Consider the following 27,574-nt stretch of genomic DNA (forward strand, 5'->3'; position numbering starts at 1 on the left):
CTTCCAAACTCTCCTTGTACCAGTTTCAATTTTTTTTTTATTGTTAAGATTCCACGAATTGGTGAGATCATGTGGAATTTTCCTATCTGTGTCTGGCTGATCGCACTTGGCATAACATCCTCCAGGTCCGTCCGGGTCTTCACAAAGGACAGGATTTCTTTGCTTCTTGTGGCAGAGTCGTGTTGCCTTGCGTGGATGGGCCACCGGTTCTTTCTCCCTCCGTCCATCGATGGGCGCCTGGGCTGTTTCCATGTCTTGGCCGCTCAGACGAATGCTGCCATGGACATGGCGTGGAGGTATCTTTGAGATCTTGTGTTCATTTGCTGTGGGAAAACACCCAGGAGTGGAATCCCTGGGTCCTAGCTTAACTGTTTTTCATTTTTGGGGGAGCCTGCCTACTGTTTTCCGGAGTGCTATGACAGTGCAACAGGGTTCCCCTTTCTCCGCGTCCCTGTCAACGTGTTTCGCCCCATCTCCCTGACGACGGGCATCCTGCCCAGTGTGAGGTCACGTCTCACTGGGGATCTCTCCGTCCTGCCCGCACGCGCACAGGGGGAAGGTTCCACAGCACGGCTGCAGCCACGGTTTCCAGATGATGTTGCTCAGTGAAAACTGGGGAGGCACAGGACTCAGGGTTCTCCTGTGCTTCTCCACTGCCTCGCCCACCCGTGAGACCACTGCGTGGTACCGGGGTTCGGAATCGGGGGCCAGGGGCCGCGCCTCGGAAGGGTCCCTGGAGAGGTCAAAGAGCAGAGGTGGGCTGTGCTGGGTCACGCCGTCCCCGGAGCAGGGGCACACGCCTCGGCCGTAGCAGGCCCCCGTCCCCTTGGGGTGGAACCGTGGCGTCATGTAGTGGACCTTCCAGAGTCTTCCGCCTAAAGACGGAAAGAGCAGTGAACACCTGACCTAAGTACCGGCCCTGGGGAAATCACCAACAACCCATACAAATACAGAGAGAGGAGAGGAGGAAACCAGGTGGTTCTTGCCAAGTGTGTCTATATGGTGTGCTCCAGGCACACAGAGGCAAAGGGACTCGTCCCAAAGTGCTCAGGCAGGCTGCCTGCAGGGATGACGCCCACATGGACTGTGCTTTCTTCATTCTTACCCTTCCCGCTATTTTGTAATTGTTCTGCATCCCTGTAGTAGTTTGGGTAATGGAGGCAAAGAGGACCCATCAACACGGTGATTGGCAAAGACCTCGCTGTGTTCCCAGGGGGTGCATTTGGGTACAGGGCAGATAATAAAGCCAGTCAGAGGGGGACATGGGGTGCAGCCCTAAGGTTCCCTTCCCCTGGACGTGTGCCCAGCACCAGCCACCATTTTCCATGTGATATGGATTCTTCTCAGCTTCTCAGAAACAGATTTGCTCTGTGATGCTGCATTTCATTCCTAATCACAGCCAGACTACGGTGCCAGATGGGCAAAGACTCATCTGCATGTCACCATGGCAGGTTTTTTTTTTCCCCCGCAGTGAGATGAACATTTACATTAGTAGACTGCCCTCCATACCATGGGTGGGCCTCATCCAATCACTTGAAGATGTAACAGAAAGCTGACGAGGTCCCCTAAAGAGGAAGGAATTCTGCTTGCCGAGCACAACACATGAGTTCTGCCTGAGTTTCTAGCCTTCGGACTCCACAGGACTGTGGGCTGGCCCTGAAGATGCCAGACGTGACCGTCCCCACAGCCACACATGACACAGTTCTTGAAAATCGCTGTTTCTGTCCACCCATTCATCTACATCTGTCTTTATCTTCCATCTCTATCATCCATTATCTACCTAGCTACCTCTCTGTCAACACTCAATCACTCTATTCTATCATCCATCCATCCATCCTTGATCTGTCATCTGTTCATCCATCCATCTGTCCATCTGTCTATCCATTCATCTATCCATCCATCCATCAATGCATCCATCCATTCTCCATTCATCTGCCGGTCCATCCACCCTTTTCTCTCCTTCCCTCCCTTCCTCTTACCATCCCTCTATCCTTCCCTCCATCCATTTATCCATGCATCCATCCATCCACTCTCTTTTCCTTCCTTCCTTCCATCCATCCTTCCATCCATCTGTCCGTCTATCTAGCCATCCATTGTCCATTCATCTGTCCATCCATCCGTCCACTCTCTTTTCCTTCCTTCTTTCCTTCCTCCCATCCTTCCATCTGTCCATCTGTCTATCCATCCATCTGTCCATCCATCCATCAATGCATCCATCCACATCTCCATTCATCCGCCCGTCCATCCACCCTTTTCTCTCCTTCCCTCCCTTCCTCTTACCATCCCTCTGTCCTTCCCTCCATCCATTTATCCAAGCATCCATCCATCCACTCTTTCCCTTCCTTCCCTCCATCCATCCCTCCATCCGTCTGTCTACCCATCCATTGTCCATTCATCTGTCCATCCATCCATCCACTCTTTTCCTTCCTTCTTTCCTTCCTCCCATCCTTCCATCCATCCATCCATCCATTCATCTGTCCATCCATTCATCAATGCATCCATCCATATCTCCATTCATCCACCCACCCATCCACCCTTTTCTCTCCTTCCTTTCCTCCCTTTTACCCTCCCTCCATCCTTCCCTCCATCCATTTATCCATCCACCCACCCTCTTTCCCTTCCTTTCATCCATCCATCCGTCTGTCCATCTGCCTGTCTGTCTACCCATCCATTGTCCATTCATCTGTCCATCCATCCATCCACCCATCTGTCCATCCATTTATCCATCCATCCATCCATCCATCCATCCACTCTCTTTCCCTCCCTTCCTTCCATCCATCCATCCATCCATCTATGCAGCCATCCCACTCTAGGTTCTGTTCCCTGGTGGGGGGGGGGGGGGCCCTTTCCCTTGCACCGGGGAAAGGCATGTACTCACTGTCCTTCTCGTGCCAACGTGCTGCGTGGAGGTACTTCCCACAGTAATGAAAGAGGAACTCGTGTGCTGAGTGCTCAGCAGTCCCTTGAAGCAAGGCCACCAGGCTACGGCCATCGATCACCCTGATTCAGTGAAGAGACAGAAGGAGGAGTCAGACCAAAACCGCTTAGCCTGCCCGGCACCTGAAAGTGAAACTCCTAGCTCGTAAGGGCCTTCTAAGGACAAGAGGAACAGAGATGAGTTGTTTCCCCAACTCTGTCCAGAGCTCAACAAGTTGCTGAGCAAGAGGCACGTCGCTGTTTCTAAAGAAAAAGTCACTAAATTGTGAGGTCATCTGTTATACAGAATGGCATACACAGTGTGCACACAGACATACAGACACCATTCCAGCCTTGCCCGTCATGGCCGCAGGACCATATTTTAAAAAGTCCTCGATCTGAACTTAATGTACAAATGTTGTACTTTTCCTTACAGTTGTAAAACACTTTTATTTCAATTATACCCTAATTAGGATGGTTCCGTATCCTGGGTCTACTTGTCTGGATCACGGTGCTCAGGGATGTGGTGAAACACCAGGCTGAGGATTGCTGTGAAGGCATTTTTTAGACATGGTTAACATCCACGGTGAGTGGACTCTGAGCAAAGCAGCGCACCCTTCACAAGGAAGGTGGGCCTCGCAGAATCAGTTGACGGCTGTCAAGAGCAAAGACTGAGTTTCCCAGAGAAGACAAAATTCTGCCTCAAGAGTGTAACAGGGGAATTCTGCCTGAGTTTGCAGCCTGCTGGCCTGCCATAAGGATTTCAATTTCTTAGCCTCCACAGTTTCAGGAGCCAATGCCTTCAATGCCTTATTTTATAAACACACAGACACTCGCACATACGCTGTTGGTTTTGTCTCTCTTATACAGGACTATTTATTTGTCCCCTTAAATGGAGGAATATCAGACTATTATCAAAATACTGACTGCTTTGTTTTGCCTTGGATTAGGTACAGTCTTTGGTCCTGTGCTAATATCGAAGTGATAAGTCATTTTTAAAACATGCTGTGATAGCCTCAACAATGCATGGGTAAGAGTGTAACTCAGGAAATCATAGGGAAAGGTGTTTCAATGGATGAACTTCTAAGGCTTTCATCCCGCCATTGTTGTGCTGAGTTATCAAATCTTACCCGAACGGAAAAGAAGTAGACGGACCCCATATTTTATTTAATCATGTTTTACTGAGGATGATTATTTTGCAGTAGGCTGTCCCCTCCCTTTGAGGATGTGAGAACTTTCTAAATGTTCCCACATCATGGTAGAATTTCTCCCCTATGTGTGAAATCATAAAAGGACAACTTTCAGCAACTGGGAAGGGAAGGGGTCTCATGATATGTGTACCTGTCCTGGGGCACACGGCCGCCCCCCAGCTGGACCACGGTGGGGAAAATATCCATCAGGCTGGTGGGCTCGTGGATCACTTGGCCAGCCGGCAGCACCCCAGGCCAGCGGAAGATCCCTGGGACGCGGATCCCGCCTTCCCAGCCCCCCATCCCTTTGCCACCTGTAAGGAAGCATCGTTAGAATTCTGCAGGAGATGGTCCCATCCACATGCACACCTGGGCACACCTGTCTGTCTCTGTATGTGCCTGGTTACCACACATAAACACTCACAGTGGCAGCCTGCATTTCCCAAAAACGTTTGCAGCAATAACTCCAGAACCTGGTCACTGCCCTATGGGCAGGTGGAGTCTATATGCTCTTCTTTTCAGATCTGGCAGGTCTTTGTGACCACGGGAACACACAGGGTGTGCAACGCATGACTTCAGAATTATAACGGGGGCTGAAATTTCACACCACGCACGGCTGGTGGCTCCCGTCTTCCTCTATCCTTCTTCCTTTTGGAAGGACCAGGAATTGGGTCTGGGAGCCCCTTCTTCTCCTCCTCTCCCACCTGCTCGCTGTACCATCCACCTGTTCCTTTACCCCCTTTCCTGGTTCTTCTTCATTTCTGGGACCCCTAGCAATAGCTTGGGGCCCGGTTCGGGTCTTCAGGAATTGCAAAGAAGTACCGATAAAGCAATCCTATGTTACAGAAGGTGAGGAGTAAACAGGCAGGGATGTGTTCAGAATCTTGCTAAATAAATGGGTTCTTTGATGCGGTTCAAAAACTGTCATGCACCTGCCTTCCCTTTGTACTGCTGCGTAACAAGTTACGGCAAAGGAGAAACCTCGCTCTCGTGTGCTAGGTCTCCGTTCTGTATGCTGGGAGTCGGGCGTGGCTGGGTGGCTTGGCGGCTACTCCGTTCTGGGTCCCACATTAGGAAATCAAGGGGTAGGCTGTTTGTAGAACATACCACCGGGAACCTTGAGAAGCTACTGAATAGCTCGGGGACGTGTATGGAGGACTGGAGTCATAAGTTACAAGTCGTAGGAACATACACCGTGAACTCTCATTGTTCCCTGGAGCGATGTTCTACAAAGTCACCGCACATACTGAACCATGACTCTCAGGTGTGTGTAACACACGGCCCGGTTCCAGGAAGACTCTGGTCCCTGTATTTCCATCAGCCAATCAGTACATTTCTGTGTGTGTTGGTTTAAAGAGTCCTTATTGGTTAGAAATCGTGATTCATTCTCACGAGATTCGTGGCCAAGAGCGCTAGAACTCGTGTCTAACACACTTACTTTCTCCATAAGACACATGGCAAGCATCTTGCCCTTGGGAACAAGGGATAGCCCTTCAGCACTACGGCCACGGGCCCTTTCAAGGAGCAAAGTCACCAACAAAAAGCAAACAAAACCACAGAAACGTGGCCATGAAAGAGACCATGAAAAGGACCCACGTCTATGTCTGAGAGAAGGAATGTAGGCACAGGGTTACCGCACCCAACCGTGGTTGACAACGTGCATGGCGGGTGACTGATACTCTTACTGCTGTTCAAACAAGTACAAAGGCATTGCAAATATTGATTTTGGGGTTGCAGATACATTTTAGCAAGTAGATGACGTCATAAACGTGGAATCCATGAATCATGCAGAAAACGACTGTATCAGACTTTTAAAAAGACGGCAACATAAAGGTACCACGCCCTAAATCTCACAAGATAGAGTGGAACACAGAGACATATGTAACTAAGGTTATAGTTACAGTGCGATGTTTGGTTTAGGATGGCATTTCTTTTAATTTTATCTTGATTATTTATTTGTAGATCTCCCTCTCCTACTAAAATATAAGCCCTTTAAGGGAAGGGCATGTGTCCTTTTTTCTCTCTCTTGGCACTCAGATAGGATTTGGTGGAGAGCAGCTGTTCAAGAATCCCCCTTTGAAAGCGCACACTCTTTCTCCCTTCTGCTGGGTCTCCAGGGTATATCGCTGAGAATCATTTGGTGGGTCCCGCATCTGCCTCTTAACCCCCAATATCCAGTGGTCTCACCTCGGAATATCCCATTCCATCCCCCTAGCTGGCCGTGTCGGTCTCTTGCCTCCAAATGTCCTCCGTGATCAGAGGCAAAATACGTGAACGTTGTGTTTTTCAAACCGTTGACTTCAAGTGCTTTAAGGATCTCCCCTTTAAGAGAAACAGAACAATTCAGGACAGAGCCAATGAATCACCACCCGCAAATTCAACCCAAATTTGCCCGTTCTTGCTAGAAAGTCCCATAAGGGGACGGTGTAGTCACTGTCATTATGAACGTGGTCACACAGTGTGAACCCTTTCTGATTTTCCTGATTCCACAGGATTCAGAATCTTGTTTACAAAGGTATCACTAATACAGAAAACAAAATAAATGGCTAAAGCCAATATGGCAGCAATTGAGTGTCCAGAATGGGCATTGTTGGCATATGTGTCCATAATGACCGCATGGGGCTGGCGTGTGGCAAGAAAGAGTCTGATGGGAGAATCCCCTTGAGATAGGAAGAACCCAGAGCTGTGAGCATTCATCTGCGTGTGTCGGCACATGGGGGCCAAGGCTCCGGAGAGCAGCGCCGTCTACCAGCCAAGCACTCACTTTATCCATGGAGACCAAGTGCACATCTACAGACCTGAAAGTAAAAATTTTACACCACATGGGGATTGTGCAGCACTGGAAATGCATATTTCTAGAGCACGATGTAATCCACGCTCCCGTTTTGGGGTTGTCTGCCTCTTTACTTGGTGCACCGTAGTACTATGTTTCTCCCAGGATAAGCCCTCGCACCCTGCAAGGATTTAGATGTCTGCATTCTTTTAAGAATCTATATACACTTGAAGGGAAGGTAACACTGTATCAACTACACATCAAAGTAAAAACAAACAGAATGTACAATCTCATCCAAAAGTAATGCTGGTCTGTTGCCCTGAAAGAGCGTTCTTGCTTCACATTCTGTAATATCTCATGATGGCTTTATTTATTTATTTTTTTAAAGATTTCATGTATTTATTTGAGAAAGAGAGAGCATGAAGATGGCGGAGAAGTAGACAGAGAGGGAGAAGCAGACTCCCCGCTGATCAGGGAGCCCCGATGTGGGGCTTGATCCCAGGACCTGGGGACCATGACCTGAACCGAAGGTATCACTTAACTGACTGAGGCACCCAGGTGCTCCTCATGATGGCTTTAAATAATGGGCTTTGTAAAAGGATGATTTTGTGCAGAAGTAGGCCGAAGGAGCGCGTGAGTGATATGGGGAACTTTCTCCCAATTCTTTGCCTTTTCTCTTCTTCTTTACTGCAGCTTGGTTCATGCTGAGGTGGCCCATCTGTTACCAAAGTTGAGCGGTGAGGCCAAGACCGAATGACGCATGGCTGTGCCTTGACTTACCTACAAGCCAATCCATCTCCTCCACATTGTCGCCATATAAACCATGCTGGCTTTTCCCAAGAAACCGTTTTGTGGTCACCAGGGGAATGTGAACATGCAGCAAAGACACAAAGAGGAGGAATGGCCTGTGCTTATTCCTGAAAGAAGAGAAACATGCTTCAGACACGATGGCACCTGTTTCAACACTATCTGAGCCATTTGAGTCCTTAAAACCCATCACCCTGTCGGGGCTCATTTAAGAAATTCAAAGATGATACAGACTCGGGTACTATGAGAACTCATCTCCTCTTTAAAAATGGGATTACCTTTCAATATAGGAAACGGCCTCGCGTAGCATGTGACCCGCCGTTCTTTCCAAAACCATGGGCTGCTCTATGACCTCATGGTTTCTCATCAGGATACAGTTCCAACGACGCACAAACCCAAAGCTGGCGTACCAGGAGACGAAGAAGAGGAAGACGAGGCTGGCTGCCCCCAGGACTCCCTTCCAGGACACAGAGATGAACCCACAAGTCTTGCCAACCGCAACGGTCAGGACCCCCAGAGCCGCCATCTGGGTGTAGTGCCATAGTCTGGATCTAGTCATGGCGTCCACTTCTGGGGGCCTGCCCGGCTGACAGTCATTCACAAGCGTGAAAGGCATGCCGTAAAAATAGTCAAATCCATGGTTCAGTGGATGGTGGCAGTGATCGTTGCGGGATTCACAGTTGACACCCTGGTGCCATTTTCCTGAAGATAAGAGCAAGAAATTAGACAAGAACACTCATGGAGGTGTTCTGTTTGACCCCAGTCATCTTCTCAATAATTCAGATTATATAGTTACCCTGCCCTTTGCAAATACTGAACAAACATATGGAGGTCATGAGATTAAAGGTTCAAGACTTTCTGGACTGTTAGGAATTATAAATTTGCACCCTAGACTATTCTGCTATTAAATAACTCAGAAAATATCATTTATGGATATTTCTTACTTAAAAGACAGCCCCTTGATAAAAGGAGTTGGTTCTAGAATAATCTTATAACAGAGTAGAAGTAACCAAGTAAGCAAGAAATGCTTCTAAGACATTTTTTTCCCCAAAGGCAGTAATTTTATAATATCATTGAGATGGAACATGAGAAAGCACATATATCAGATTCTAGGAGGATATACAAGAAATGGGTTCTCTCCAGATGCTCAGCCAACTTAAATTTAGCTACAAAATAGGACACAAAATAGGACAGGAGAGGGTCCAATGTACTAGTCACCATAATTTCCAAGTACAGAAGTTAAACGGGGTCCCCGTCCTCCTCTTCCCTCCCATGACTCATAAAGGGTCTTCAGAACCTTTGGGATTGGTTCTAGTCCCAAGCCCGGAGACTTTCCTTTCTATCCCTGCTGACATTTAAGGACGTGTCAATGTCGGGATGGGGTGAAACAGGTGGAGAAGGAAAGTATACAGGATGGTCTCCATCTTGTCCACGGTCTACCATTTGGAACGTGAAGAACGGCCTTGTCTAAGTTCAGATGGGGTGTGTGCACCAGAAGAATAAAGATTCACAGAAGGAACCAATACACAGGTCTACAAGTCCAGCAAACACAAAATGAATCCACTTGTCTAGTTTTAAACACATCTCCACCCACAGAGTACAAGATACATGGTGGGCTCAAGGACACTGGGTCGTTGACCCAATGGTGGAGAGTTGGTAATGGAAAGTTCCAGTCAATTTGGGTGGGTAAGCAGCTCTGCTCTACTTCTCAGGATTGAAAAGAGAAATACAGGTGATAGAGCAGATGTGTACAAAGTCCTTGAAATGCCCTTGAAAATGGGATATGTGATATGCTGAGTATCTGTGTCTCCCTAAAATTCCTATGTTAAGACCTGACCATCAGGGTGATGGTATTTGGAGGTGGGACCTTAGAGGGGAGATCATGGAGCCCCCATGAATGGTATTAGTGCCCCCAAAGAGATTCATGCCTTCTTCTCACATGTGAGGACACGAAGAGAAGATGGTTGTCTCTGAAGCAGGGCAAGGTCCTCACCAGACATGGAGTCTGGATCTTGGACGTCTCAGCCTCCAGAACTGTGGGAAGTAAGCCTACATAATCTCTATTTCTAAAGTAGCCAGGAGATTTTAAAAGGGGGGGCAGAAGGGGTGACTACCCCGTGTCCAACCCAGTCACCACCTTGACAACATGGGGGTGTCACAGTCCCCTCTGAACTCAACAGTGACTCTGAGTGTGGAAGAACCAGTGAGGAATCGAATGCACACAGACCTGATTGAATCTTCCCTTGACCAAGGGGTTGGGGAAGACACCCCCGTCATCTGGCCTCGGAGATTCCTGTTAAGACAGGACACTACTTCTAAACACATGGGCTGAGCAAGGACTGAAAGTGTTCCCAAGCATCTGGTCCATGACAGGTGAGTGCCCATCTGTAAGGAAGCCACCAAGCAGGTGTCACAGTGCTGTTCTCAGAAAGGGGGTCTTACGAGGTTGGCCCCTGACTCATCATGTGCGAGAATCATCTCTCCAGAGGATTTACATCATTCCCTAAATAATAAGTGTGGCTCTGGTTATAAAATATTTGCAAGACATGGTTTTGCTGAATGCCTGCTTTCCTTCTGGAGGCTGGGGTTTGGGGGTGGGTGCCAGGCAGCGGGTGTCTAGGAGACCAGCCCCTAATACAAAGCCTGGGAATGGAAAAGAAAGAGGCAAATCCCCCAAGAGGTTGAATTCAAATGGCTTATCAATGACAGAAGTTCCAATGGTGTGACTGATCCAAGAGTGGTCATATGGGGTCAGCACCCAGTTTTGGTTCTGACATGTAACTTTTTCCCCTTGTAGGGAAATAGGCTGATCTTCCTGCCCCCTGAATGGTATGAGTACCTATAAGGCCGGTTGCATAACCTTGCTGCTGTAGGATTCTTGCAAACGTGGTTTCGTTCGCGGGGAGTCCGCCCGATCCCGCGTTCCACTGGAGGGCGCGGTACCCATCATCGGCTTCCATGCCTGCGGAGCAGAGCAGAGAGCAAGCACTCACTCTCCCTTGACGACAACAAGGGTTCTTGCCTGGGGAGGAAGCTGGCCCTTCACCCTGTCTGGGATTGGTCTGGGTTTCACAACTGCAGGACGGGTGCTACTGGCATCAGCTGGGGGAAACACCCAACAGTCCCCAGGCTGCCCCCACCATGGAGAATCATCCAGCCCAAATGTCAGCAGTGCTGAGGTTGAGAAACTCTGCCTTGGCATGAGAGAGTCTGTCTGTTTCTCTCTATCATCTCTCTATCCATCCATCCATCCATCTCTTCACCCATCTATTCAAGTATCATCTATCTAATTATCTATCAATCATCAACTGCTTACCTACTTACCTATCCATCCATCCCTATATCTATCTATCTATCTATCTATCTATCCATCATCTATCTCTATCATCTATCATCTAACTCTACCCATCCATCCACATATCCATCAACCCATCCACTCACCCACCCATCTAGTCATCTATGCACCTATCCATCCATCCATCTATTAATCTATCATCTATCAATCTATTATCTATCTATCATCTAACTCGATCCATCCATCCATCCATATATCCATCCACCCATCCACTCACCCACCAATCTATCCATCTATGCACCTATCTATCCATCTATCAATCTACTAATCTATCATCTATCAATTATCTATCATCTAACTCAATCCATCTATCCATATATCTATCCACCCATCCACTCACTCGCCCATCTAGTCGTCTATGCACCTATCCATCCATCTATCTATTAATCTATCATCTATCAGTCTATTATCTATCATCTAACTCTATCCATCCATCCATATATCCATCCACCCATCCACTCACCCACTAATCTATCCATCTATGCACCGATCCATCCATCTATCAATCTACTAATCTATATCTATCAATCTATTATCTATTTATCATCTAACTCTATTCATCCATCTATCAATCTACTAATCTATCATCTATCAATCTATTATCTATCTATCATCTAACTCTACCCATTCATCCATATATCCATTGACCCATCCACTCACCCACCCATCTATCCATCTATGCACCGATCCATCCATCTATCAATCTGTTATGTACCTATTATCTATCTATCCATCTATCTATCTCTATCTTCTATCTCTGTATCTTCTTTCCTTTATCTATCTATGGCAGTGGTTCCCAACCAAAGGTAATTCTGCCCCCCAGGGAACACTTGGAAAACGCCCAGTGACATTTTTGGTTGTCACAACTCGGTGGGGAGAGTGACTGCTACAAGCATTTTGCACATAGAGACCTGAGCCCCAGCACCTCAGAATGTGACCGTGTTTGAAGATCAGATCTTTAAAAGAGATAGGGTCTTTTAAAGAGGCAAAAAAGAAGTCATTGGAGTGGGCTCTGACCCCATAGGACTGGGGTCTTTATAAGAAGAAGAGTTATAGACAGACGACCACGTGAGGACAGGGAGAGAGAGCAGAGTCCATACGCCAAGGAGAGAAGCCTCGGGGGGAACCAGCCCTACTCTGGATCTCAGACTCTGAGCCTCCAAGATGGTCAAAAAAGTAATCTGTGGTGTTGAGGCTGGTCCATCTGTGGTATTCCCTACAGCAGCTCAGACAAACTCATACGTCAATATTCCAATATGTGAATGTACCAGCTTATTAACCCCCTCTCCCACTGATGAACTGTGTCCATGTTTGCAAACATACATGTAGACATACAGACGACGTACGGTGCTGCTGTGAACGTTCTCATTCCATCTTTTGTAGAACCTGCGTGTGTGCACATGTTGGGCGCCTAATTGCTGGGTCATGAGTGTGCATGCTTTCAGCTTAAGCAGACAAACACATCAGGGCCCCTTCCTGAAGCCTCAGGGTGCATCTCACCAGCCTCTTCCCTGTCCCTTTCTGACTCTGACCCTCCTGCTCTCCCCTTAGAAGGACCTTTGTGATGACACTGTGCCACCTGCATAATCTAGGATAACGTTCCCATCTGAAGATCCTTCAACTAGCCCCAGCTTCCAAGTCCCCTTTGCCATATAAGGAATTAGGATGTGGGATCTTTGGGAACCATCCTTTAGCTCCCTACACGCTCATCCAAAGCCTATCTGAAGTCATGACTACACAGCCAGATGGGCTAAAATATTTAAACAAATAAACACAATGTCAGCCATAACCAGCTACCCTTGCAGAGTGCCCGTCTCTGAATTCCCAGTCAACCCAATCATTGCATAACTACCTAAAACACAGCAGTCTTCATGTCATTCGAGGGGATGTCACTGCAGATTATATGTGCACCATTCTCCCCTGGATCTTGACCATCAATGATCATATTGAGGACAAGTAATGAGTGGACGCAGATGTGCCCCCTTCTCGGACGTCCCCACAACACTGACCTGATCTGAAGGCGTGCCTCCCCGTGAGGAAGGAAGATCTGCTCGGGGTACAGAGAGGGGCGGCCGCCAGGTGCTGGGTGAGTCTCACGCCTTCCTCTGCAAGCTGGTCAATATTGGGTGTCCTGAGCAAACCATACACAAACATCCCTGTCAAGACAGCTCTTATAGGGATCGCTGCACCAAAGGGCACCGTGCAGAGTACATCAGTGTTTCTTGAGGGTTTTACCATTAGTTGCATATGGTGTCTTGTAAAGGCAGATGAACCCATCCCCAAAACAACCAGCATGAGCACATGGACTGAGAACCACTTGCTGCAAAAGGGGCTGAGCCCTTGTCCCAGGGTCCGGGCTGCGCCTAACCCACTGCATGCAAAGCCACCCTCTGAGCCCACTATGTCACCCGGAAGTCTTGTGGGCTGGGAACAAGCTTCTCTGGATGCTATTGCTGTGTGTAGAGATAAGAGTTCTTGCTGTCCGCTTCTGTCTGCCAGGAGGCTGTGGCCACACCAACCTACTGGCTTGCAAAGGTGGGTTCCTTACTACTTGCTACACGTTGCTCCTCTGTGAGCACGCTCTAGTTCACAAACGGTAAATGGTCTTCCCAGTCCTATGGGGGAAGGAATGCCATGCCTTTCCTGCTTGCACCACCAAGTTTCCACATGGGTGGGTTAAATGGCAGAGGGTGAGTGGATTAAGGAGACACGGGAAAACAGCAAGACTTGAAGCCACTGGCCAGAATAAAATCTGTGAGAGCTGATACCTAAAACTTCCTTACTGAGCAGGTGTTCCAATGGCCCAAGGTCAAAGGCATCTTTGGAGAGGACTTGAGGCATGGATGGAAGCCTTCCTTGTTGAGTATGAGTGTTGGTGGAGGGTGCAAAGGGAGTGGACAATGGTCCACAACCATTATCTATGGGGAAGAGGAGCCTCAGTGTCCCTGTTCTCCCAGTGACCTGGGAGAAGCACGCAGACGTGACCATGGCTTTGCTGAAGGTCTGGGCAGGTCCAGGCTGAGTCATAGCGCTAGTAGGTGCTGTCTTCTTGGACACACGCCTCTTCCAAAGCCTTGTCACCCAGAGGATCCCCATCTGTACATTTTGTGGATAGAGGACAGAAGTACGATGACTCCTGAAGGAGCTGTGGGTGAACTGAAGGACTTCTGGGAGCCAGTGGGCATCCCAAAGTCCTAGTGTAGGTTTTCGGATTCAAGAACTTCAGATGCATCAAAACCATTGTCAAGACCATCCTCCAAACGCTGAGGTAAATGCCTTTCTTACTAACTCAGATGGCTGTTGCCAGTTTTGAAGACCACACTTCTCGTTTTAATTGTTGCTTTTGTTTGGGGTGAACATAGTACACGTTGTCTAAAAAACATGAAACTTTACAACTGTATCCTTCAAAATCCTCAAAGGTGGAGAAGCACAGAGGTCAGGGGCCGAAGGACAGTGTTCAAAGGATGTTTGGTGTAAATGCATGGGAGACCAGTAAATAACTTCTAAGTTAGTGTAGTAATATAATAGTGTAACATCTTTGGAGACTATTAAAGTGAAAAGATGCATTTTTGGAATCCCTGTGTTATCTTTAGATCCAATGACTCCTTAGTCACTGGAGTGATCTCCCCGTTTGTAAGAAGACAAGCAAAGCTGGGAGACTGAGCCACTCGTCCCTGGTCACGGAGCTAGAGCATGCCAAAGGAGGGTTTAACACCTTCGTTAAGTCACACCTTATCCGTGTGACTTAAAAAAATCCACCGAGGGTGGCATTCTGAGGGTTGTGAGACAAGTATGTCCATCCTCAGGCTCATATCTTCCATTAAGCATGGATTTTATGATCATTCGCAACCACCCGTCCACTTTGGGACCACTAAAGCTTTTTTCCTGATGGCTTTGTTCCTATTTAAAGACAGTGCCCCTCGCCTTCTGGTGTGTAAGCTGTTGTCTGTACTCATTCAGCCGTGGCTTCCAGGCCCATCCTGCATGCCCAGAAACCACAGCTGAGGTCAGTATTTCAGACACCAGCTGCCCCGGGCTGCTGCTGGGGCCCTGCCATGCCCCTGTTTTCAGAGGACAGCTGTGTCACTCAAGACCGTTCTGGCCACTTTGCTCATCTTGGACTTTTAAAAAAAACTGCAACCAACCCAAATACAAATGCTGTTATTAAAAAAAAATCACCCATTCTGTACTCATGCTGGTTGTTTTCAATAACCCACCTGTAAAAATTTACTTTTTTTTTTTTTTTAACTAAACTACGAACACGAATTCCAAGGGCTTATAGGATTTTACCAAGTAAGTATAATTATATTAGCTCTGACCTATTTTTAAGGCTACAAAAGTTCTATCTCTAGCTTGATATCTAATCTATTATGTACCAACCTACCATCTGTCTACCCACCCTTCCATCCCTTTCCATCCATCCATTCACCATCCATTCATTCACTCATCCATTCTTCCATCCACCCACTCATCCATCTACCTGTCTTTCCATCCATGCATCCATCCATCCATCCAACCATCCATCCATCCATCCACCCATCATTCTATCTATCCATCATCCATCTCTCCATCCACCCATCCATCCATCTTTCCATCCATCCATTCATCCATCATCCATCCATCCATCCAACCATCCATCCAACCATCATTCTATCAATCCATTATCCACCCATCCATCCATCCATCCATCATCCATTCATGCATCCATCCATTGTCCCTCCATCCCTCCACCCATCCATCCATCCATCCATCATCCATTCATGCATCCATCCATCGTCCCTCCATCCATCCATCTATCCATCCATCCATCTTTCCATCCATCACCCATCCATCCATCCATCCATCTACTCATCCATCCACCCACCCATCTATCCAACAAACCATCCATCCATCCATCTATCTATCTATCCATCCACCTACCCATCTATCCATCCATCATCCATCCATCCATCCATCTTTCCATCCATCCATCACCCATCCATCCATCCATCCTTGCATCCATCCATCCATCAATCCATCCAACACTTGTCTGTTTAGCTATCTCTCTTCTATCAAGTATTTATATCCAACAGATGTCTTCATGATTATCTACATTGTGGATCAGAATGAAAAATACCACAGGTTTCAACCTCAGCACAGAAATCGTCTGTAGAATCTCATTCCTCCACTTGTTAAAAGATACCCTAAGACAGGAAAAATGCTCCTGATTTTAAATTCTGTGCTTCTCAATCAATTAATGTCATCTCCTTCTTTCCCTAACCAAGATGACTGGCATATATAATCCCAAAATATTACTCTCAAGTGCCTTTCATTTTTTTATGCATTCTTTCTCTTTTAAATAACCCTCTGGCCTGTGGGATCAGATATTTTTATTCTAAAAACAGAGGGAAAGTATGGGAGTGTCTGAAAATGGTACCAGTGTGCTGAGAGACAGCCCAGTGACTCTCACAAAAGGATTGGATGGGCAGGGCATGTATGAGATTTTCCTGAAAGAAGACATATCTTTTCTTCCCATTATACTAATAAAACAAGCAGGTTACACATGTATTTGCAGACTGGTTTCTGTCATTAACACAGGTCTGGGGCAGGGGTTCACTTCCATGTTTTGCATCATGGTCCCAGAAGGAAAGGTGGAGATCATCCAAAGGCCTTATGTGAACAGGGGAAACTGGGGCTGGATGTATGACTGATGGCACAGATACTGAGAAGCAGGGTTGGGGCCACAGAGTCAGTCCTGGGGCTCCCTATTCTGTCCTGACCTCCTGTTCCCCTGACCCTCGGTGACTACATTCATTACACATCTCTGAGTTCTCGACTTCCCTTTCTTACGAGGCAAGATATGAAACACAGACCCGGTGTGTCCCACATGAGCAACCGGAGTGACTCTAAACAAGGGTATCTGATGCCTTCTAGGGTATCTAGGCACAGCAGATCCCCTGGTTGCTGGAGAGAATTCTACGGAATACACTTACTTGTGAAAATGGCTTATATGCTAGAGGAGTCGGAATGATTTCATAGCAAATCTCCAAAGGATGAAGGCATGGATGCCTTAGAGCATGTGCAGTCAACTCCCCTCGAAAGCCAAGACGGGGTGTAGATTTCCCTAAACCGGGTGATTCTTACGTCTTCTACCTAACAGCCTTGATGGCTTGCTAGGGCAGAATTGTTAAAGCGAAGTGCCCTGCTCGTGTTGGGGTGGATGGACGTGCCGCGGAGACAACATTTTGAAGACCACAGAAGTGTAGTAGGTTTGGGCAGAAAGTCCACATCCTCATAGGCTGATCAGAAGAGGCATGGACCCTACATGGGTAAGGGGCGCCCTGCAACCCATGGGGCCAGCTGGTTCAATGTCTTCATCACTGAGTCAATGCATTAAATTAAGAGAATATCTCCGCCGTCTTTAGGATGCCCCCAAACACCCTTCTTGCACTCGGCCTGTATTTTAGTTGGAAGGAGAAACACTGGACATTAACAACAAAAATCATGGGTGCTGCCCCCTAGCGGTGGTATTGGTTATGCAATCCCAGTTTCTCCATTAATTTCTTGGCTTAAGTTTTCTTAACCCACAGGGGCAGGCTACAGGAGGTCCTGAGGGGTTAGGAATTCGTCCTATGAATCCTGGGGGACACGATTCAGTCCATTACAGAGAGTGATGGCTGAAAGAGGGCAAGGCGTGCTCTTGGGCTGTGAAAATATTCTAAAATGCGTCATAGTGACTTCTTGGGAGCTACCAGAAGCCAATGGATTGTCCGGTTTTGTTGGGGGAATGGTCTATCCCGGCAGGTATAACTAGGCAGGCTCAGCGTGGGGGAGGAAGGTCCCTGCATACACAGGGCAGTGTCTGCTGCTGTTGGAAAGGTCGTGACCAAAGTGGGTGGGCCCGGGTCTGTGCCGAAGTCCCAACATGGACTGCTAACGTCAAGACAGATCGTGTGATGCTGCCGAAGTGGTCTTTCTAAAAGAAAAGGAATGAGGTGCTTCTTGTCTCCTGTTGCACAGATCACGCAAACACCATCGTGCACCCGTTGGCCAGGAGGGAAGACGCAGGAGCCTGCAAACTGTGAATGCTGAGGTCCGCTGAGGTCCGCTGAGGTCTCCACAGTGAGTGAGTAGCAGCCTCAGGGGCACAGCTGTCCTATCCTAATCCCCGGTATTTGTGAATAGGACCTGACTTGTAAATGGGTCTTTACAGGTGTCATTAGTTAAGGATCTGAGATGAGCTCATCCTGGACCAGGGTGGCCCTAAAGCCAATGACAGGTGTCCTTGTAAAAGACAGGAGACGAGACACGGACACAGAGGAGAAGCCACGGGAAGACAAAGGCAGAGATGGGAGGGACGCCGCCACCAGCCCAGGGACGCCGCCACCAGCCCAGGGACGCCTGAAGCCCCAGAAGCTGGACAAGGCAGGAAGCTGTCCTGGTGCCTCTGGAGGGAGCTCAGCCCTGCCCCGCCTGGATCTCAGACTTCTCATCTCCAGGACTGGAAAGAGAAGAAATTCCTGCGTCTCAAGTTACTCCATTTATGGTGTTTTGTTCAGGCAGCCCTAAGAAAGGAATACACCCACTCACCGGAGTGCAATGGTGTTTGAACATTTCAGTTTAAGATCCAGCTTCCTGGTCAAAAAATAGTTTCTTGGGGGTTCACATCTGATGAGCCGGGGCTTTCCCAGTACAGGCAGCTTTCAAAGACATCGTAAACCAGATGCCTCCTCTTACACACACACAGACACACACACACACACACACCCCAGGACCACCAGCATCACCAGCACGTTATACCTGAGCGTATGGTTCCCATAGCAACCAAGATTCCCGATGCCAAGATCGTCCGCCATTATCAGTAGAATATTGGGTTGAAGGGCATTTGCTGCTTTTAACTCGGACGTCCTCAGGAGCAAACACAGAAGGAGCAGACCCCATAAAAAGTCCCTGGAGAGACAAGCAACAAGGCCCAAATTAACGTTCAGGATTTGTAATGTTCAGCCGGCATTCCAAGCGGCCTGCTGGGAAGGCACGTGAGTTTGCCCTAAATTAGGATTTACCTCCTTCGGTGGGCGCTCCTTAAAGCGCAGACCGGAAGCGCAGACCGGAGGGCCGAGCGCTTGTCTTCCAGGGCGCGCTTTCCCTCCTTTCCCCGTGCAGAGGCTGCCAGAGCGCCCTCCCGTCCCCGGGGCGACCCCACAGGAGGTAGGCGGACCCAGAGGGTCGGAGCAGCAGGGGACAGACATTTTGAAAGGAAAAATGTGGGATTCAGGGTAACCGGACCACGCCAGGTGCTGGTGGGACCCAGTAGTGACAACACGGTCTTGGAGCGCGCGTGGCCAGCAAGGCGCCTGCAGGGCGCGCTAGGCACCGCGCGGGAAAGGGATTTGGGGCGTCCGGGACGCGGATCTCCGGCCCTGCCCGCCGCGTAACCGGGAGGGACGCAGGGCCTGGGGCGCCCTGATCCTCATTCCTGGCTGGCAGCTCGAGCGTGCCCCGAGGCCGCCCAGGAAGGCCCTCAGTGCTGTCCTGTCCCCTGATTGCGCCCCAGTGCGCCAGCAGTCCGGAGCAGGGAGGCAGGGAAGACCCCGGCCGCACAGCGCGGGGGCGGAGCGTCCAGAGGGTAGTGGAGAGCGGGAGGAGGGGACAAGGCAGCGCTCCGGCGACGGGGTCTTGGGGAACTGGTCAAGTCTTAGGGCTGGGGGCCAGGCTCTGCTCCGGATGTGGGGGTGGGCAAGGCTCCGCTTGGGCTGCGGAGGCCGGGCCGGAGGCCGGAGCGGGCGGGGCGGTGTCGGGAGGAGGAAGCCGCGCGCTCTGGGAGGCGGGGAAGCGGGTGCTGGACCGGACGTGTTTCAGAGTGGGGGAGGGTGCGGCCGGTTGGGGGGCCCGGCTGGGGGGGACGGAACGAAGTAGGGATGGGGGGAGGCGACGAGCGAGGGTGGGGTGGGGAAGACGTCACGGTGCTGTTGGGGGTGCGGAACCAAGGGGGGGACCCGGCGTGCCCTAGAGAGGGGGGGTTGGGTATACGGCCGCACTCCGGGGGGGTAGGTGGCAGCGAGCGGGAGGGGGCGTGTGCTGGACCGAGGGGGCACGCGGCAGCGCTCAGGGGCGAGGAGGGTGCTTTGGGGTTTGGTGCTGGTGCAGGAGGGGGGACGCGGGAACAAGGGAGCGCGACCCACACAGTGGGGGATGGGGACTAGGCCTCGCTCCGCCGGGGCGTGGTCTCCGAGCACAGCCCGGTGGTTCCCCTTCCTGCCGCCGGCCCTCCCTTCCTCTCCTCCCTCCGGCCTCCCCTCTCCTCCCGTCCAGCTCCAGCTCTCTGGCCCCGCGTCCCTGCGAAAGCGAGAGGGAGATCGAGCTGCATTTTGGTGACTCCAAGGCGCACACACCGCCCGCGCGTCCCGGGGGCCACTGTCGACCAGTGTGCGTCTCCCCCAGCCCTCATACCCGCCCCGAGTGGGGGCCGTATCCTCGGGCCCCGCGCACCTGGCAGCGGGCGCGGTGCGTCCCATCGGAGCCCTGGGAGCCGTGGCGGCGCGCGGGCCTGGCGCACTGGACCTTGCCCCCAGAGCGCGGAGCCCGGACCCGCCCACGCAGCGGAGCCCTCTGGGCGGGTGGACCCCGTCCCGCCCCAATCCGTTTAATCTCCTGCCGCAGTGGGCCTTCCGGGAATTGATCTTGGAAACCGGTTTTCCCGAGGGAATTGATCTTGGAAACCGGTTTTCCCGAGTCTCGGTGGCCTCCAGGTGGGCACTCCCGGGAGAGGATGAGGAACCCCAGCAGTTTCCAGCACGTTCTGGAAAGTTTTGGGGACTGCTCCCGTGCGGTCTGGCCGCCTGGATGTGAATTTTGTTTCACTAGGGTCCGGGATGCCATCCCCCTTCTCTACGGCCAAGGCGGGGGGGGGGGGGGGGGGCAGGGGTCAGGTGTGAGCTGGGCTAGTTAGACCCTCACCCACAGGACTTGACACCAGGGGGGTGGTCTACCTGGTGGTCACCTCCCCGTCCTGGTCCGTATTAGCTGCCCAGAGTTCTCTCTGTCCCTTTCCAACTCCGTTCTGCGTTTTGGGGAGATAGTCACTGGGAATTAAGGCTTGCCAAAAACTTGAGGGTTGGGGCAGTTTGCTGAAGGATCTGTTTGGAGAAAAGACAATTTTGCCTTAGAACTGGCGGCCCTATTTAGCTCACATTTCCCTAGAGGCCTCTGGAGAAGCCCACCCTGTCCGCACCTTGATCTCAGGACTTCCCAGCTTCGCAGCTTGGAGAGGATGAAGTTAGGGGGTTAAAGCTGAGCCTTGCAAAGTCATGATGGTGGAGCGCGCTGCGCGCGCGGGCGCGCGCACGCAGAGAGAGGAGCTTGGGTGCAGGGTCCAGAACAAAGTCCCCATCCTGCTGGTGTCCCATCCTGGGCATGTCCAGTGCAAAGCCTGCGGGCCAGGGGTCTTGGTGCTAATGCAGGGACCTCCCACACAGAGCAGGAGAACACTGAATACCCAGCACAGCCCCCCCACCCCCCAAGTTCTGGGTTTCCCGAATTTCTAGGGCATCCGTTTGCAGAGAATCATCGCTTGAAAAGAGTTAATAAACCCAAACTCTTGAAACTAGCCCCAGGCAAACCTTTTCTGGGCTATGTTTGGTGCTCCCCTGGCCTTTGTCAGCAAACCCATCTGGTACAGAAGTATTTTCCACGGGGACTGAGTCTGGATGGGGACAGAGCAGCCTCCTCCCGGTGGGGCTGCGGTTGGGGAATGGAAATCCCCATGGCAGGAGGGGCTTTGCTCCTCACTTGTTGGGGGTCCAAGGGGGCTGAACAAGCCCAGTGTGGTTCGGTTGACTTAGGGGTGATGGCACACTGCTGTGTCTTCCTTATACCTTTTGGGTTTTGGGGTGCAGAACTGTCCCACCCACATAAAGGGACGTCTTAACTTCACAGGGGAGTTGTATTTGGACCAAGAATTACCCGGATGAGGGAGGGAGCTAGTTCTCCCCGGCAGGCAATGATTCCGGGTCGCCTTCCCGATCACACCAGCAGAGGGGGAACCGGCCACAACAGGGCTGGAGCCACGGTTTCCAGGTGTTGCCCTGCGTGTCCAGCTGCAGAGGAACCGGGCTGAGCGTCTGGCGATGCTCCTCCACGGCCCTTGCGACCGTGTCCATCACCTGATGGAACAAGGGCTCTGTGTCCGGGGTGAGGACGTGGGCTTCGGAAGGGTCTCTGGACAGGTCGAAGAGTAATGGTGGGTCGTGATGGGCCACTTGGTCCCCGGAGCACGGGCAGACCCCTCTCCCGTAGCAGGCACCGGCACCCTCTGGGTGGAACACTGGGGTTGTGTAGTGGACTTTCCATAGTCTTCCTCCTGAGGGAAGGACAAGAACCTTGGGGTTGACGTGGAGAAGCAGAACGATGGCTGGAGAGAAGCTGAAATGAATGGTTGAGCAGATGCCAATCCACGCCATGGGATGGGATCAGTCATAAAAATAAATGAAGCTCTGAGACCTGTTACCAAAACACGGTGCTCCATGAAAGAAGCCAGAAACCCAAGGACACAGACTGTGGGATCCCCTTGGTAGGAGAGTCTGCAACAGGGAAATCCGTAGACCCAGAAAGAACACCAGTAGATGCCAAGGCTGGGGAGGAGAATGGAGAGTGAGTGCTAATAGGGACGGGGTATCTTCGGGGGAATGGAACGTTCTGGTACGAGACACAGATGCTCTTTGCACAACATAGTGAATGTGTCGAATGCCCCCAAGTTGTACCTTTTAAAAGTGAATTTTGCAGCATCATGGGCTGAAATCGTGTCCCTCCAAAATTCATCAACCGGATGGAATCAGGAAGTGGAGGCTTTGGGGGATTAACAGATCACAAGGACAGAGCCCTCAAGAACGGGATGAGTGCCCTAACGGGATGAGTGCCCTAACGAGGGCCAGGACAGAGCTTGTGTCCCGTGTCTCTCCACCACGCGAGGACACAGCGAGAAGGTGGCAGTCCACCGGCCAGCAGAAGCCTGTCTGGGTTGTCCAGCCCCCAGAACTGGGAGAAATAAGTCTGTGGTTTGTAAGTCACCAGTTCGTGGCCTTCTGCGGAGACTGAATTGCAGCTCCGTAAAGCTGTTTGCAGAGGAGTGAATTCCTCATGCATAGTTTCAGGCGAGATGCTCAGAGGCTTAAAATGGCAACAGCTGTTCTCTTGAAGTTTGCTCCCAGGCTCACCGCACCCCCACAGCTAGGCCGGCACCCACAGGAAAAGGAAGGGAGGGAGGGAGGAGGAGAGGACAGAGGAAGGGAGGAACCAGCTACAGCAAACCACCTCCGGCCTCTGGGAGGGCACCAGACAGAACTCTGCCTCAGGAAGGGACCTTGAAAGAATGGAAGGGAGGTCCATTAGGGCTCCTGCACCGGCCTCCTGCCTGGATGTGGATCATCCCAACATCACTGCCTATCCTGCCCGGCTTCCTGCTTTGGGGAGGGAGGCCCCCACACCCATGCTTTGTATCCCCCACAGGGCAGTGAGTCTGGGGAAGCCACATGGGTAACCAGAGGGGAGAGAGCAGGATTCTGGTGAGCCTGCCTCCTCCAGGGGCAGAAAGGCCAGGAAGCAAGGACAGATAGGGGTCAGGATCAGGGTTCTAAGGAAGCCACGAAGCACAGCCCTATGGACCCATCAAGGTCACTCACTGCTGTGATAATTCAGGAAACGTGTTGAGCACAAAGAGAAGACAGGTAAGTCTTAGGGAGGCAGAAGAGGCCAGATGGGGGTAAACCCACAGAAATAAGAAAACTGTGAAGGGTGGAAGGTGATGGTGGACGTGTGAGTGTTTGTGACTGTGTGTGTGTTGGAGGGAGAGGTTGGGTGCATCATGGCAGGATTCGTTTGGGTCAAGAAAGCCTTGATGAAAAGGTAATGTTGCATTTGAACATCGAGAATGAGCTAGTCACGTGGGGATCCACCCCTCCTTTGAGTCCATTTGAACATTGAGAATGAGCCTTTGAGTGGGGTTCTCAGACATGGGGAGGGAATAGGTCATTCTACAAGGAGGAATTTGTACTGATGTGTGTGCACTGGGTGGTCTTGGGATGGCTTTCAGCAGGGGGGCTAAGTGGATTATGCATGTAGGATGAACAGTGGATCTGCAAAAGCCAGTTCGGGTGCCCTGGAAGAGGCTTGAGCACTGGGAAGACACTCCCCATCTACTGCCCTTGAAAAAGTAGAGAAGCATTTGCCCAGTGACTGAGAGATGAGAGACCCGTAATGGGGAAGCCACAGTGTAAAAGGACAGATCGGAACACTGGATGTACTCATTTGTGCTCTCAGGCATGCATGGACGTAGATTGGGATGTAAAATGGAATGATGGGTTTTAAGGAAACCCTCAAAAATGGAAGGAAAGGGGTAATACATACCTTTTAAAAAATGAAATGTAGCACTAAAAGCCATACCAGATTACAGTAATATTGAAGAGAATGGGTGAAAAGGGAGGGGCATTTAGGGGGAAAAAAATGGAGGGTAATGTCCTCAAATAAGGGAAATCCAAAGAGGTATTCCTTCTCTCCTGATTCAGACAGTTAAAAAAGACTTGTAGAGAATGGTTTTGAGGAATGGAAAGACAATTTAAACAATAGGAGAATATACAGCCCTTCCCAAACACTGGTGAGAAAAAAAAAAAAATCAGAAAACCTATGCAATCATAAAGTCATGAATCTGATCAATTCGTAGGGCAAATCCAACAGAGGAGAAAAGGTCAGGAAATGTCAGAATAATAGGGAAATAAAAACGAAGGAAAGCCACTCAAATAGGGGAAACTCTGTTATCAGAAGACAAAGGTAGCAGCAAAAATTCACTGTGTATAAAATTTAAAAATAATAGTTCTCCAGTCAATGCAAGAACGGAGTTTTTTTTAAAAGAAACATGATTGCTAAAACCAGAAAACTTCTGGGAAAGCCAGTTAGGTGAACATGAACAGTAGATCCTGATACACATGAAGGCAATTAAAATACAATGAAATTATGTGGGACAGGAATTATATGCTTGACGAAATGCATACTTTTAAGGAAAAAGAGAACGGGAGGGGCATTAACAGGTTTCAGTTGTGAAAATCTGATACTGTAAAGATAACCAAACTTCTCCCTGAGTTAATGGACCCATGGGATGCCAAGGCAATTCAGATTCCCACGGGATTGAAAAAAAAAAATCTTGCAAATGATCTTACAGTTCTTTTAAAAGACCAGTTGGGCCAAAATAGCCCAGGAAATTTCGAAATGCAAAAATTATTCGGTGTGGACATGGCGGCTTATACCACAAAGTTATGGTTATTACAAGGGTGAAACCGCGTTGTTGAGTTAAGGTGGTTGAGACAGGTGGACACTGATATAGACTAAAAGTAGGGGCTTCAAGGGCGAGAGGCAGACGGGAAGACTCATGGGCAGGAAAGCCCATACGAAAACCCCATAAACAATCATCATATGGTGATAAGGTAACTGACTGCATGCATCAGGAAGGATGTTGCTGGTATCCGGGGAAAATACTGCCCAACGAGAGAAAAGGGCCAATTGTGAAGCAAAGCCACAGGAACAGAAGCCAAGATGTGACTTGACCACCCAGAGTACTCACCATCCCGTGGGTGCCAACGGACTGCGTGCAGGAGATTCTCACAGTAATGCATCAGGAACTCGTGGTCGGAGTGCTGTGCTTTCCCCAGCAGCAAGGGCAGCAGGTCCCGGCCATCGATCACCCTGCGGACAGCAGCACAGGGACTTATAATAAGTCTCTTCCCCTCCTCCATCCCTGCCTCCCTGCCTGTCTTCTTACCCCTCCCCTTCCTTGTCTTCTTCAGTTTCCAAGATGGACCTCTGTTCCCATTCAGGATGGAGGTTTCTTGGGATTCTACTTCCATTTCCTCCACCCTTCTTAGGAGAAAACCTACATCGAGCATTGTGATTTGCAGGGGCTGCCATGGGCATTTTATGCCCCCAGGGACCTGGTCAAATTGCAGGAACCTTTGCGTCCAGATGGAAATCGTCAATACCAAGGATAGATTTTTACAGATACCAGGAACTTTGAAAAGCCATAAAAAGGGGATCTTTTTCTCTAAGTGGACTAATGTTCTTCGTCATGGTAGAGAATTCAGAACGCCAAGGAGATTTTACTTAGAGTTACTAGTTACCTTGAAAAAGGAAACAAAAGAATCTATCTGCAACATATATATGTGTGTATGTATAAATATAATTACACCTCCAAAAATATTCATTTACACATAGACACATGTATATGATTATGTGTCTGTGTGTATACATATTCCAGACACTGTATAGCTATATTTATTTTACCTTCTGGGGCAACAACACATTGGCAATATACATGTCAGACAATTTTAGTTTTTAAAGCAAATGATATAAATTAGTTTAAAAATTAGCACCCAATTAGGAAAAATAATCAACCAGAGATACGATATTCAGTGCAAGTAAAGAGACAGCAAGGTATGAAATATTCAACCTCTCTAAGGATGAAACAATGAACATTATAACACACACATAGATACATACTTGTGTAGATACATATGAGTAATTTATATATATAAGTTACATGTACAGAATTGACATTGATTGTAGTTCTGTTATGTTTTAAGATGGATATCTCATATATGACTGGTAGTGATTCCTAAGGAAAAGTTTGACAAAATATATCAAGAGATTTACCTATAAACGGTCATACTCTTTGACTCAGGAATTCACTTTCTAAAAGATTCTTCCTTAGGAGGCAATTATGACTGTCAATAATGTGACTACACAGTATTTTTTTTTTTAAAGCAAGGCTAACGTCCACATAAAAGGGGATGGTTGAAAGAAAATAACATGAAGTCATTAAATTTTCTTGTCTATGCACAAAAATTTCTAAAAACGTGTATGTATAAAGAATACATATGTAGCATGGAAAATAGATCTAAATGATAAATCAAAATCTACATGTCTAGACAGATCTATGTATACAATGAAGCAAGTTTAGCTAACAGTAGGGAGCCAAGAGTGTTTTCCCGAGACTCATTTCATGGATGTGTTACGCAGTTCAAAAGTCACATTTCACATACATGTGTGTCTGTGTGCAAAACTGACTTGCTTGGGTTTCCTCGAGCTGTTCTGTACCTGTCCTGGGGCACCTCACCGCCCCCCAGCTGGACCACGGTGGGGAAAACATCCATCAGGCTGGTGGGCTCGTGGATCACTCGGCCGGCCGGCAGCACCCCAGGCCACCAGAAGATCCCTGGGACGCGGATCCCACCTTCCCAGCCCCCCATCCCTTTGCCACCTGTGTGTAAACATGAACAGAAAAGAATGTGATTGTGCCATGTTTTTTTTGGCAGTGTGTTTTGCCAACTTTGGGGTACAGCCAATAAGGATGTGTCTGTAGTTGGTAAAATTCCAGTTTGAATATGATGTGGCCCCCACGGTCCTTGGATGCATTGCGTAAATCCTGAGTCCACCACTTGAGAAATGGATGACCAAAGTGTGGTCCATCCAGACAATGGAAGATTATTCAGCCATGAAGAGGAATGAAGCACT

General features: G+C 49.3%; 2 protein-coding genes and 1 long non-coding RNA gene across 4 annotated transcripts in view; 1 reads left to right on the top strand and 2 right to left on the bottom strand.

The window, feature by feature from the left end:
• Positions 1 to 20,652, bottom strand: ARSD (arylsulfatase D). Its single transcript, XM_045995046.1, has 10 exons — positions 20,510 to 20,652; positions 18,821 to 18,970; positions 13,051 to 13,172; positions 10,526 to 10,648; positions 7,965 to 8,388; positions 7,660 to 7,796; positions 6,294 to 6,428; positions 4,258 to 4,420; positions 2,879 to 3,000; positions 1 to 875 (listed from the first exon to the last, which is right to left on the bottom strand). Exons 1-10 carry the CDS (start codon positions 20,533 to 20,535, stop codon positions 508 to 510), a joined length of 1,770 nt encoding a protein of 589 aa, XP_045851002.1. The 5' UTR covers positions 20,536 to 20,652; the 3' UTR covers positions 1 to 507.
• The window catches only part of LOC123934880, a 10,545-nt gene continuing 2,114 nt past the window's right edge, over positions 19,144 to 27,574 (top strand). The window contains exon 1 of the long non-coding RNA XR_006816839.1: positions 19,144 to 19,228. This is a non-coding gene — a long non-coding RNA (uncharacterized LOC123934880). The remainder of the gene's footprint in view (positions 19,229 to 27,574) is intronic.
• ARSL (arylsulfatase L) overlaps positions 21,619 to 27,574 on the bottom strand; it is a 20,123-nt gene continuing 14,167 nt past the window's right edge. For both annotated transcript variants that reach the window (XM_045995045.1, XM_045995043.1), the window contains 3 exons: positions 27,158 to 27,320; positions 25,629 to 25,750; positions 21,619 to 22,379 (listed from right to left, as the gene is read on the bottom strand). In XM_045995045.1, coding sequence (XP_045851001.1) covers positions 22,000 to 22,379; positions 25,629 to 25,750; positions 27,158 to 27,320 — 665 coding nt within the window. In that variant the 3' untranslated portion in view covers positions 21,619 to 21,999. The remainder of the gene's footprint in view (positions 22,380 to 25,628; positions 25,751 to 27,157; positions 27,321 to 27,574) is intronic.

The sequence above is a fragment of the Meles meles genome, chromosome X (assembly GCF_922984935.1).
Source record: "Meles meles chromosome X, mMelMel3.1 paternal haplotype, whole genome shotgun sequence".
NCBI classification, from domain to species: Eukaryota; Metazoa; Chordata; class Mammalia; order Carnivora; family Mustelidae; genus Meles; species Meles meles.